Source organism: Pteropus medius, unplaced genomic scaffold (assembly GCF_902729225.1).
Source record: "Pteropus medius unplaced genomic scaffold, Ma_sr-lr_union100, whole genome shotgun sequence".
Taxonomy (NCBI): Eukaryota; Metazoa; Chordata; class Mammalia; order Chiroptera; family Pteropodidae; genus Pteropus; species Pteropus medius.
The window spans coordinates 4969772-4983091 of NW_024346062.1; the positions used below are offsets into that span (position 1 = coordinate 4969772).

Consider the following 13320-nt stretch of genomic DNA (forward strand, 5'->3'; position numbering starts at 1 on the left):
CTAAACGTTTTTTTTTTCTCTTATTTTTACATCTTGAATCAGTAATTTTAAAAGCCTCACAGGTGAAATTTTTCTGTCGAGTAATTATTCTGCTATCACAATGAATCTACTTTGTATACATGTGTCATGATTCTATATTTGTCTTATTGAAAACATATAGTTACGATGGTCTTTATTTAGTAAAAGCATATTTGTATGTTTGTGTGTGTGCAAAAATTAGGCAAGCCCTGGAACCCTACTGAACCATTCACATTAAAATAAAGTTAAGAAGAAACATGTATGGATACATAAATACATATTATAAGCTAGTACTAAACTGTCAGAGATGCATTGAAGCTCAACTAAGGAGTCAGCAGTTTATATCTTAAGTTTTTTTCCTACCTTTTTTGAATTCTATGGAAATTTCTAAAAAGTGGGAGGTATACAGACTTAATATTTTTACCAGTAACTTCTGAGAGAGGCGGAAACAGGGTTTATAAAAAAGCCAAGTATTATGATTTTATTTAAGCAATAGCTGAAGCTACATGGGTAAATACATGTTAATGCTTGTGTTATTGCTTACTACTGACTGGATCTCTTCACTATACTACTGAGAATCATGTATTTAAAAAAAAAAATAATAGTAATTAGCATCTGATTGATTAACAATGAGCAGAACCATCTTTAAATATCTATGACTTTAAATATCTATGAAGTAAAGAAATGACTTTGAATTATTAGTAGTCCAATAAAATTTTCACAACTAAAAGGAGCAGGAGAAATGCACACATTTTAATGATTTCGGATAGGAAATTTTGCTTATATCAGTCTACATATGAAGTCTATTGCAATTTCTAATTTTTTCTGTATTTGTTTAACTTTCCTACACAAAATAAAAAGTAAACCAAGCAACTAGTTAAAGATTAGTGGGCATTCACATTCAGAAAATTTGTGTATTCTTACAAATGTGTTTAATTACAACTGCTTCAAAAGTAACCCGGATTTTCAAAAGTTTTATTTTGTTTGAAGACTAGACAAGGTCATACTGATTTTACAACATCCTACATGATTTAAGTATATATACAAAGAAAAAAAAACCAACATTGGAATATTACACAGCTTGAAAATTTGCAAAGGTTATTTGTGTTTTAGCTATTTCTATACTCACTGACACATCAGATGTCAGCAGTATAATATTTCATAATTTGTTGACTGGCAAAGATACTATCATTAGTACCCTAAGTCTTCAAAATTCACACATATCTTTATGAAGTCTTCAGAAAGAGAAAGTCAACCCTAAAATAAGAATCAGTGACTATGATTTTTTAATAAGATATAGATAAAATGGAGATATTAAAATTTTTAGTTTCATAGATTATAAAATTAACTATAACATAGTTACTCAATATGATGAAGAGTAGGTGATTCTTCTGTGTTCTGCTTATGAGATTTTACTTGTTGTAGTGCGAATTTAAATAGAATAAATTTGCTTAACTTTGATGTCGCTGATACCAGTGACACGAAAGCTACATGCTACTTTGAAATAATTATTAACATTTCACGTGTGGCTATCCCTTTAATGTCATGAATTTTGGGCACCATGGGACAAAATGATATTCCGTTCATCGTGTCATGATGGTGAAGAGCATTTAGAGCAAAGAGAAAATGCATATGCATGAGAAATCCATTTCAATGTATTTTTGAAAGGTAACAAATATAATTTTAACAAACTCCTTTTTAAAATATTTGTTTAAAAAACTATCAATAGAATACAATTCAAAGCATCATAAGAAGCCATGAATAATTTCAAAAAAGTAAATCATTACAAATTACTCAAAATTTAAAAAACGTACTCTGTTAAGAATGAAGAATTGTATGTTATTTACAAAGAAAATGGCTAGAAATTTAGTAGGACATCAATCTTTAAAGAAATAGGGGCTACTGGCTAGACAGTAAGTGTGTGTATATTTTTGGACCTAAGTAATTATTTGTAACATTACCTTAAAATTTAGCAAATTAAAAAATTTGCTATTTAAATTCCTAATTTTAAAGTTATCTAAAAAAGGCAATATTGAGGACATGGCAATTTTGTTTTTGAAAGATGTTGGAAACTGATCACCATTTCAGATATTTTAAATCAATAATTTCATATTAAGAGCCTGAAGTAGAAAGCACGTGGGCATAGGGCAAATTTGCGGCCAGCCAGTCCTAATTTTGCTCTTATTAAAATTACCATTATGATTGACTTTCTCTTTAAATTCTTCACTATAATTGAAGACCATTCCATATATACATCATTAAGAAATGCTAATAACACATAGACAGACAAGACAGTAACAGTCTAGTGGCTTTTGTTATGCAGCACAAATAATACAAGAAAAAAGCTTAGCAGTGTTGCACAGGACCTCAGCATTGCGTCCACATAGCATACTTCCTTTTCCAGGACTCTTAATTTAACTCCACTAATTCTGTGTCTAAGCCTTATAAAATAAATCATTGCAAAGCTTACAAATTAGATGTTGAGGCAGTGTGAGCTTTAATTTGAGAAACATGTCAATGAAACCTCCATTATCAATAACAAATTATTATGATAATTGCTTATTTTATCAGGACCTTTGAAGCAAAATAAATAAAAATCAATTTTCATCTTGAAATTATTTACTAGTTTGTAATTAGTACATATTTTTCTTCTTATAAATAACTACACAATGTGCTTCCCTGGGAAACCGCCACCAGTTTCAAATCCTAAGAAAATTCTAGTTTCACAGGAAATGCAGAGATGAACAAAGAAATAATGAGTATGCTTGGCCAAGCTATGCAGCTCTATGTTGATATTTGTTAGTTAAAAATTTTTAAATAGACAAACAAAGAATTCATCTTTCTATTATGTTAAAGCAAAGATAAGGCTATGTAAATACCATCAAAACAAAGATTGAAATTTTCATTTAAAGAAGCATAATGCAATTTTGTTATGTTTATTTAGCAAAATGGTAGTATGGGTTCTTTATAAAGGAAGTATTTGTAAATTACATGGTTATAGCTTCCTTCAAAAAATAATTACAGATTAAATCTACTGATATTGTGATCAATCTACTGATTTTTAATCATGTTCCATACATATAAACAAACATGATACTACTTTTAGGCAAATATAGGAAAAAATCAATTGAAAAAATATGAACTTATTCAAGCAATATACAATATAAGTAATATAAAATAGAATAAAGAGAAAAGAAGATCACATAATCTCTGATTAGAAATAATAAAAGTAAAATGAGAATTACAATATCAAATAGTACTGCATGTTACAGATTCTTCAAAATTCTGTTATAAACACTGACAGTGTTTGGTAGGCACAGGGAAACAATTAGGATAATGTAGACTCATTACAGAAAAAAAAAAAAACTTATTGCTAACATTGCAGTATTCCTTGTATAAGAATTAGTTGAATATTGATTATAAAAGCTCTGTCAACTCTCACTTGTATTTGATGACTATGAGATTTTGTTTTACCCTTGCTATCAAAAGAGTGCTACTTTCTTACTTTCCCTAATATGTTTCAACCAGTGTGAATAATTGAGAAAACCATGAGAAAAGTAATTAGCAGTTAATGTGATGTTGCTTAAGAAATTTAAATGATAAAAATTAAATCAAACCATTGAAAAGGCAGGCTTAGACCCCCTTAAAGAGACAATTAGTGGCCTACCATAATTTGAGCACTTTTTCATGAAAAACCCCATTCAGTTTCCTACAGATTTTGCACAGTTCATTCCATAGAGATAGAGAGAAGGAAAATAGAGAGGAAGGTTGTGGGGTGTGGGGTGTCCTCACTCCTCTTCTGTGCAGCCCAGAAGCTCAGACCTCAGTGTAATCCTTCCATACCAGGACCAAGGAAGAATTCTTATGTACCGTGCATAGATGGGAGGGTCGATGACGTTTTTTCGGTGAGTGTCATTGTCAAAATTGCCCTGGAAAACCTAGTAAAGGAGAGCAAAGGATGTCAATTATGTAGCTTTATTCTTCTTGAGAATTATTTTTAATATTTTTTTGTTTGGAGCATTTTCCCCCAAATGTGAGAGTGTAACTAACGTCATGTTTTTAAAAATACATCGCAGCTTTTTACCGAACATTTAAAAATTAAATTACAATTAATTTTAATTTGTAAAGTTAAGTAAGATGAAAATTTGTTGTCTGCGGCAGAAACATATAGATCTATCATTTTTATCTGCCTATCAGGTGTTCTTTTTAATGCAAAATAAAGATATCTATTTTTTGCTTTTGTCACAGGCTGATGTTGGTTAGGTAGCTTGTCGAAGGTACACTCTTCTAAGAAGTGACGCAGAGATCCAGGATGCTGGCAATTACAGCCATCGTCTGAAACATGTGGCCTTCACATTCACAAGGGACAAGGAGAGAAAGTTGTTAGATATTGCGGGATGTTTAAAAGAACAAGGTATGGAAGCAGCTTACATCATTTCTAGATACATCTCATTGACCTTAACTGATTACATGACCTCGGCTCACCTGAAAAAGAGACGAGATATGGAAAGGATCACATGGCTGTTTGGTGAGCCCAACAGTCTCTATCACAGTGTCTTTTTGGACAGTTCTCACATAGAGAACAAAATTAATCCATTTCCAAGAGATACAACCTAATCAATGCTGTTTTTAAACCACATTCTTCTTTTTTTTTTTTTTAGCTTTACAATACTGCTGTGATCTGACATACTGATATACTGGCATTGCATGACTGTCCTCCATTCTTCTTTTGTTTCAAACCTTTTTTGGGCATTTTTCTCCTAAGAGATCTTTTATAACTTTGAGAAATGCCTGTTTCAGGAAAAAAATCCACACACAAATCTTTATAAGAATACCATTAAATTATAAATTACTTTTGGAGAAATTCATGTATTTGTAATATTTAGTTTTAAAGATTTTGCAGTTTTTTTTTAACCTATAGAACTTATTTCTAACTATTTTACATTTATATATTTGTTTTAGCTCAGTTAAGATAGTGAAAATCTCTTCAAGGTTTTCCCTTTTCACTTTATGAGGCATCTTATAATTGAAAGATAATTTTCTTTCTTGCTCGAGATTAAAACATGACTATATGGCCAAAGGGGGACATGAAAATAAAATTCCCTATCATTCCATGACAGAATATTTAACCTTCATCCTCGAACATTCTGAAATTAAAGGGAATATTTTTAAAACAGCCTTCTAGAACAAGTCGGTTCAGTCCCACATGATCCCAAAAGTTCCCTGGAAAGAGAAAAATAAAGATGTTCTCTAAAGCATTGGAGAGTGTGACACTGATCAATAGAGGCAACAGACAAGATGGCCTAATCTTTCTGCTGGTTTCAGGGAAAGATTATGAGGGTGCACGTAAAGTGCCATTCCCATCTAGTGGGGGAATGATTTTTCAACTTGACACCAAATATACCTCAAAGGCTATTTTTGAATAAATATTTGCTGAAGAAGAGAATACTGAACTATGTCAAGTCTAGAATTCATTATTCAGGCATATCTGAATCTACAGGCATTTAATAGAAATTTTATCCTCAGTAATATTCTGGCTTGCACTGGCCAAGGAGGAACTAATTTTAAATTGAAGCGTGTTACCAAATAACAGCGTCTCTGTTAGCGAAAGCTCACATGTATAGTACGTACCACACAAACACTCAGCAAAATCTCGAGAGAGGTTGTCATTGCAGTGCAGAAAATAGGAGAGTACATTCAATGTTTTCCTGACATTCCCTCTGACATATGATATTGAATTCAAATGCTTCACTGAGACTGTGGTGCTACAATTTAATATAGAATCTAAAATCCAATTTCATAGCCCTGCTAGAGAATTTAATGTGTATCTTTGGAATAATAGATTTTAAATTCATTAACTTTCATTGCAAGATCTATGACAGTGCAAAATACAGTGTTACACTACTCGTTGGGAAGGAAATACAGGAAGAAAATTTTCTTTCAATTTGCTGGTCTTCAGTACATGTTTCTACGAGGAACTATCAACCCGTGAAGCAGTAGTCGAATTATTAGCTATATTTATCACTTTATAATGGAAAATACACACATAGAGAAACTACATCAGCTCTAAAATTGAAAACAGCTAGGACATTTCTTATTTAATGTATAAAAGTCATAAATATTTGAATATTCATTAAAAAATTAAATGAAGTTTAAATGAAGTTTCATCAACAGGATGATTTAAAAAACAAAAATATCTGCAGAAAAACAGCCCAAATCTGACACTTTTGTTCAAACCACAATCTAAAAGTACTGAGAATATACTTTTATTTTCAGAAGTCCCCCAATAATGACACAGCACAGAACACAAAGCACACATTTGCAAATTCGAGTAGGACATCTTGTACTTGCTGTGCAAACATGTGGCACATATGCTCTTTTCTTGTCTCTAGCACTAGGAAGATCCTGCTTAAGAATGCTATTTCAATATTTTACCTGGCAAAGAAATGCAAACTCAGCATTTTTAGTTAACTTTCTAAAATCTGTAAGAATTCTAGGAGAGTGTTTTCATATACACACTTTAAAGATTTAAGCACCTTTAAAGCACCTTGATTGAAATCAAAGTCTGAACAGCCTGATGGAGAACATTAAATCTCCATGTAGAAAGGAAATCATTATGTGAGAAAGAGATTTTGATTTAGAAGTTTTTAAAAAAGAGTATGCACAAGTTTCAGTTTCAAGAGACTTAATTAGCTGATGACAAGTTTGCTGATGTACTCGAACTTGATATGCTTAGGGGTCTCTCAGGCTTTTCCCAACATATGGGGCCTTGAAAAAAAGGCACTCCAGGTACTTTGGAGCGGCTTCCACAATTAAAATCTAGGAGAAGATAAAGAGAAAATGCATCTGCCTCAACGTGGCTGAGATCTTGGATTATTTTTTGTCAACTCTTCTGTGATATTAGTTAAAATTCAAATCAGATTCAAGTGAGGATTCAAATCTCAACACAAAGAAACTATCAGATAAAATAAAACAATTAAATGTTGCTTCCAGCAACATCTAACATCTTTTGTAAGATGTGACTTGTTATTCTTTGTTAGAGACAATGGCCTATTTAGGCCAGAGTCCTCATCAGTAGGGGGTGCCAAGGATCTTGGAAGAAGGCAACATTCTGTATACTGATCTAATGTCCTGAGAGATAAAAGATAAAGATAAAAATGACTTAATCAGAGAGCTGGGAATATCTCAGCTTCTCTTAGCAATCATATACTATGACTCTGCCTTTCACAAATATTGATAAGTCCTTTGGAAATTTTTGTTTATACTACTTAATGAGCAAGTTATTTGCTAATTGAAGATGGAATTCTTTTTATTTGTCCTAAACTCATTAAAAGTTTTGAAGCAATTCCCATTTTTCTAACCTTTTGGAATTTATGTTCACATCATCTAAATAGGGAGTAGTTTTAAGCTTTTTTTTTTTTTTTTTTTTTTTTTTTTTTTGTAGCCTCTCTGAGCTCTGCAAAACTAACGGGTTAGTATTTTAAGAAAGTCTCAAGTAACCATCAGTTCATCCCTACGTCCTTTTGGCCACCCCCTTCTAGATTTCATTATTTCTCTTCTGATATGTAGAAACTAGTATCATATATGGGATTCCAAATACTGTGTAAATAAAAAGGTTGAATAAAGCTTTTTCATATTTTCTCTATTTTCAAATATACTGTTGGCTTTATTGACTATACCTGTATACTGATCTAATGTCCTGAGAGATAAAAGATAAAGATAAAAATCCATTTCCTTAGGGCAGCATGTGTGTGAGTGTGTGTGTGTGTGTGTGTTGTGGGGAACTGTGGGGTGTAAAGCTAGAAATTATTTATTTAGCATATATGATTTCAATTATTTATCCTCCCATCCAGAGTGCTTATAAAGAAGTTAGAAAAGAACAGTCTTTTCTAGCTTTGATTCCTGACAAATCCTGTTTTTATCTAATTCTACTCATACAATGGAAGAATCTGAGACTTGGAAGAGTGGGCAGAGATCTGCTAGCATCAACTTCTAAAATTTCTGACATGGAACTTTCAGCCTATTCACAATAAGCCTCGATATAATAGGGCAGATATATATTTAGATACTTTGAAAGTCTGCTTTTTTATTAGGATGAAATATACCTCTTTCCAAGTTCCATATGTTGATCCTAGTGTTTTATTCTCAAAGAGCATTTAAGTTTAGCTGTCCAAAAAAAAAACGATACCATACTTTTGACATATTTAACAATAACTAACACAAACATTTCAAACACAAATTCAGTGCTAGGCTAAACGTTCATGGTTCCTTAAAAAGTTCCTCATGTAAGGTGATTTTCAAACTTCTCATCTTGGTTGCATTCTATTGGCTACTGTCTAGTTTAACTGTGACTTGATTAAAGTGTGGTATTTGTTTGGGCACAGCATGTAGTTATTATCTGAGTAGCTCAAAAGAGTGCACCTTTGTTGTAGATGCAATACTTCTACCACTGCCGTCTAAGATTTAAAAGGATTCTATTACATTATGGGTCATAGTTGATTGATTTATGGTCAAGTAAACTCTAAACTTTTTCATAAAATTTCACTTAAGCCAAGTTTTTCTCAATTTTTTACTTGTAAATTAGATTTATAGTAGATGTAGAAATTTATATTTATCCCAATTTCATTTCATTTCATAAAATTCACGACATTTTAAAAATAGCTATTCCTGGTTAAAATTATGATCTATTTAAAAAGTGGTGGAAATTTAGTAGACATTAGGGTTTAAGTATCTATTTCATAAAGTAACCATTTATACATTATGTGAGCATAAAATGTGATTTTTGTGGGTGACATAAAGGACTTATTAGTTTATGGTTCAGCATCATAAAACTCATTTTTATATACTTAGTATCAACATTACTTAAATTTTTTTGTACTGTCAAATATTTCAGAGTTACAACTTGAATCAATGCTTTAAGTAATTTAAAGCCTTATAAAAATTTTCATAGAATTAGTATGCATCGGTGATGTTAAACATACTATTTATCCATTTGAATAGGACTTATAAGAGAGACTTTGGTTGTTTCTGATTCTATGACTACATTATCAATATATTTAGGCTAAACTGCAATTTATATCCTACTTTGCCCTACATTGGAGCATTCAAAAATCAAAACTTTTCATTAAAAAAGTAAGATGAAAATGATTGTCTTAAAATATATAGAAAACTGTTTTTTAAAAAGTTTTAGTTAGTAAATATAATGTGACATAGTATACATCTATAGCACATTAAAAAAAATTCTTATTGGCAGTTTTGCATATGTGAAACCTGTTTGTGATTGGATATAGAAAATTCGAAATCAAATTTTGATTCTTTGAGCTGACATAGACTCTAGCTATTATTCATTGAATTCAATTTTCTAGGAAAATTTACCAGAATCCTGAAACCATTTCATGATTGAATGGCTGGTATATCTTTCTTGATGGCTTTCTCTACAATCAATTCCACTGAACCAATGAAACTCTGTAACAACATTAGTCTAAACATAAGTACATTCTTTCAGATGTAATAAGGAAACAAGAAACCAGTTTCTAGGTAAATTCTAATATTCTAGGAAATGTTGCTTGGAAAATAATGCATATCAAGAATCATATTCTAAGAGGTAGAGCAAATTAAACTAAATAAAACCCCAAGGCTTTGTTAGAGATAGTAGATTGTGTTAACAAGAGTCTACATTGATCATCAGTCTGCAGAAGAATGAATTCGGGTGGGGGGTGAGCCATCACTATAGGACATCTCAACAATGCTGCAGCAAAAGTTCTCCATAGCAGAGAGGAGCAGGGAGCTGTCACAGTGTCTGCCAACCCAAAGTATCTTGAGTAAAACTATTGCCCTCCAAAGGTGCTGATGAAGGAAGGCCATAGCCAACTGAAACAGTTTGTTAGCAGGTGAACATTTCTGCATAGTTCAGGATATGTCAAATCTAATTTAGTCATAGTATCTGCAGATACATGTCATTCCAGTGGGCAATGTACAGTTCATACAATTTTGTGTAATATGAATGTGCAGGAAAAAACTAACCTTACCCAAAGGGAAGTCTGACCTTTGTCCTATGCTCCTGTGAGATAATCTCCAATCCCTTGGAAAATCCTGTATGATAACAATGTCTTTGTTTATGTAGGGGGCATTGGGATACATCAGTCTATGTAACAGTGTGATTTATGGTCGGGGCTTTGGTCAACTTGACTGTTAGAAAGACCGGAAACTAAGGTCAACCATGCAGATGTTCAACCATGTCTACGTGATTGAGCTTCAATAAAAACTCTGAACATCAAGACTGAGGTGAGTGTCTCTGGTGGACCATAATTCTTGTGTATTGCCATACATCATTGCTGAGACAGGTTAGCACTGTCTAAGACTCCACTGAGAGAGAACAACTAAAAACTCATGCCTGGAACTCTTCTGAACTCTGCTCCATATGGTTATTCTCTAAGCTAAATTTTATCTGAATCCTTTCACTGTCTAAACTGCAACTGTGAGCATAATAGTTTTAAACGAGTTCTGTGGGTCCATCTAGTGAATTATCAAACCTGACCTGGTCTCAGGTACCTCTGAACTTGCAGTTGGTGTCAGAAGTGAGGATGAATCAGAGAACTCCCAAATTTTGCAAGAGGGTAGATCTGGGAACTCCCAAATTTTGTAATGAGCAATTGATGTTGAAGGGTAAGAAGTTTCACAGAGGATTTATTAATATTTGTAACATTGATTAGTCTGAAAAGGGACCTTGATATCTGAAAGAATTGTGTCAAAAAAACTTCCTTAACATCATGTGCCAGGCCTGTAACAAAAATCAATTGTTAACTTAATCTTTTTTGCTTCTTTGAATAAATCTTGACATGACAACCGATTGAAATTTATTTATTGTGGCCCTAGAGTACACTTTTCTAAATCCTCTACTCTTAGGTTCTACTCTATTTTACTTGCTCTTATTTTTATTTTCTGAAGATATTTATTCTCATGGACATAAATTTAATAAATATATTGAACAGCTAGTATTACTTGTTTTCTTTCATATTTCAGTAACAAAACAATTCAACATCTTTATTCTTCTGTATTTTTTTAATATCATTTCTGCAAAGCCTTATACATTCTTTGGGGACTATTATTTTGGCCATCTACTGAGGATTAATTTGAAACCCTCTGAGAAACTGCGGTCAGGTTTTCTGAAAGCTGTAGAGCATGGTGACATATATAAGTAATTCTGCACCATATTTCATATTGGATACCAATTTTTCTCTGTGTTCCTTTCAAAATGTTGTTTTGTTTCATAAGCCCTTTTAAAAGTCTAGACCTTGATTGCTTCAGAGATTTCTTTGCTTCTTAAGCTCCCTCAATGAAATTATATGAGGCTTTCAAACTGTCTATGCACAGATATAACTTTACAAAGGTCCAATTATGGAACATTTTTGTCTGATGAGGGAGTGAAAAGAAAAACATAAGGACAAGTTCCACATCTTTTATCCACCAGTGCATGAATCATTTTCAACCATTAAAATGAATATATAGATTCTCTGAGAAAATGATTTCTACTCCCATTGTTGCTCTCAGGAGATTTTGTGTGGCTCTGAAGTTGGCTTTCTTTTGTAATTATGTAAAAAACTAGGTCTTTGGTTTTAGGAGAAGTTACACTTCACTGAATTGATCTGGCGTTGCTTTATGCTCCAAGTATATATAAATCTCTGATTATATCCCAAGAATTTTTTACTAAACCACGAATTTGACGTTCACTTAGAATTCTTGCAGCACTATTTTGCACTGTATTGTTCTTTCTGTTAGATTTTTTTTTTCTTCAAAATGCACCAATGGGAGATTCTAATAATGGCCAAAAATGCAAACTCATTCTATCTTTTTTTGTACCCTGGAGATAAAGGGCCATCATTACTTTTCAAACTGTCAAACATTCTCCATCATTTTCCTGTAGTCGATGTGAAAGCTGATTGCCTGATATATAATTTTTGACTGGGAAAGAGAGCTGTTATATCTTTCTAAAATTTATTCTTTCCTGGATACTCTGGGGATTGGAATGTTGGGAAAGAGGAGGAAATGGCACATTTTGGGGGGTATTTTCGAGGACTTTTAAATTCTGGCCTCTCATACGTAGAAGAGCTCAACTGACCCAAAGAGATATGAAATTAAGGAATCTAACTCTCCACAGTCATATCAACTTCTCTATTATTGGCAAGCTGGCGCAGATTATTATTCTTGTGATTTCCTAGTCCACTGTGAGTGTACCAGGTTGAGCTAAGGTTTTACAAAGATCCAACCTAGCCAGATATGAGAGGAAAGGGACTGGGGACAGAGTAGCCACTTCCATTCCTTCCATGGTTTTCTGTGTAATCCCGGCACCAAGTAACTGGAGACCTGGTAGCTTCTTAGAAAAAGTCAGTAGAGCTTCTCTGAGAAATTCACATGGCTTTTGTTATTAGATTTTGACCCTGGAAAACAACCCAGAGAAAAATTAAAACAAAAGACTCTAACTCTGTTATCTTCCTTCTCCTTCTCCCAAACTTGTTGGCATTTAGAGTGTTCAGTCTAAAAGTCAGTAGGTAGGACACACCATATTTAACTTCTTTTATGATGAAAATCTCCTTAAGTAACAAGAATATTCTAGAAAATATATCACATAGGATGATTGTCTATAAAGATTTATGAAACATAAAATATGCCATTCTAAACTGTGGCTATATATTTAAACTATCTGCTTGCTAGCACTCAGGTTTTGACTGACATAAGAAATATTCCTGCAGAGAAAAACAGAACTGGAAAACATTTGCTTTTCAAAGAAATCTCCAGGAGATATTACTAGTAGTTGTCAGAGACTAAGACCGTCTATTTTTTTCTTTTTAATCTAACATCAGAAATGCAGAAATGTCTTCCTTTTTTTTCTATAAAAGTACAGAATAGCCTGCCTCTCTGTCAAAGCCCAGTGATCATCTCTCAGAATGTCCATGTCTCTTTGATGAGTTTTACCCTGTCTTGATCAGAAGTGACTTGGCACAGAGCCATATGTATGAGTACAGCAGTGAGGTAAGCCTTCAGCCAGATGTCTATGCCAAACTGATGCTGAGGAGAAAAGAAGGTTGGGGAGTGGCAGAAGATAATCCTGAAGATGAATGATGAGTGAGGTGGCAAAAAGGGAATCACAGAGATGAAGCAGAGTGTGGAGGTATGTGTGTGTATGTGTTTGCTTAGGCCTAGACGGAAGGCATTCTCCTTTACCCTCTCTCTTGTGTATTCTCAGGAGACCATTTGAACTAGCTGAAAGATCTGGGAATTTGTTAATGTTAACAGGGTTGTAAT

The 13320-nt window shown here is 32.9% G+C and overlaps 1 protein-coding gene across 4 annotated transcripts in view; it reads right to left on the reverse strand.

The window, feature by feature from the left end:
• Positions 1-976: 976 nt before the first annotated feature.
• The window catches only part of EDIL3 (EGF like and discoidin domains 3), a 610996-nt gene continuing 598652 nt past the window's right edge, over positions 977-13320 (reverse strand). For all 4 annotated transcript variants that reach the window (XM_039875013.1, XM_039875011.1, XM_039875015.1 and 1 more), the window contains one exon: positions 977-3956. In XM_039875013.1, the coding sequence (XP_039730947.1) occupies positions 3807-3956 (150 nt within the window). In that variant the 3' untranslated portion in view covers positions 977-3806. The remainder of the gene's footprint in view (positions 3957-13320) is intronic.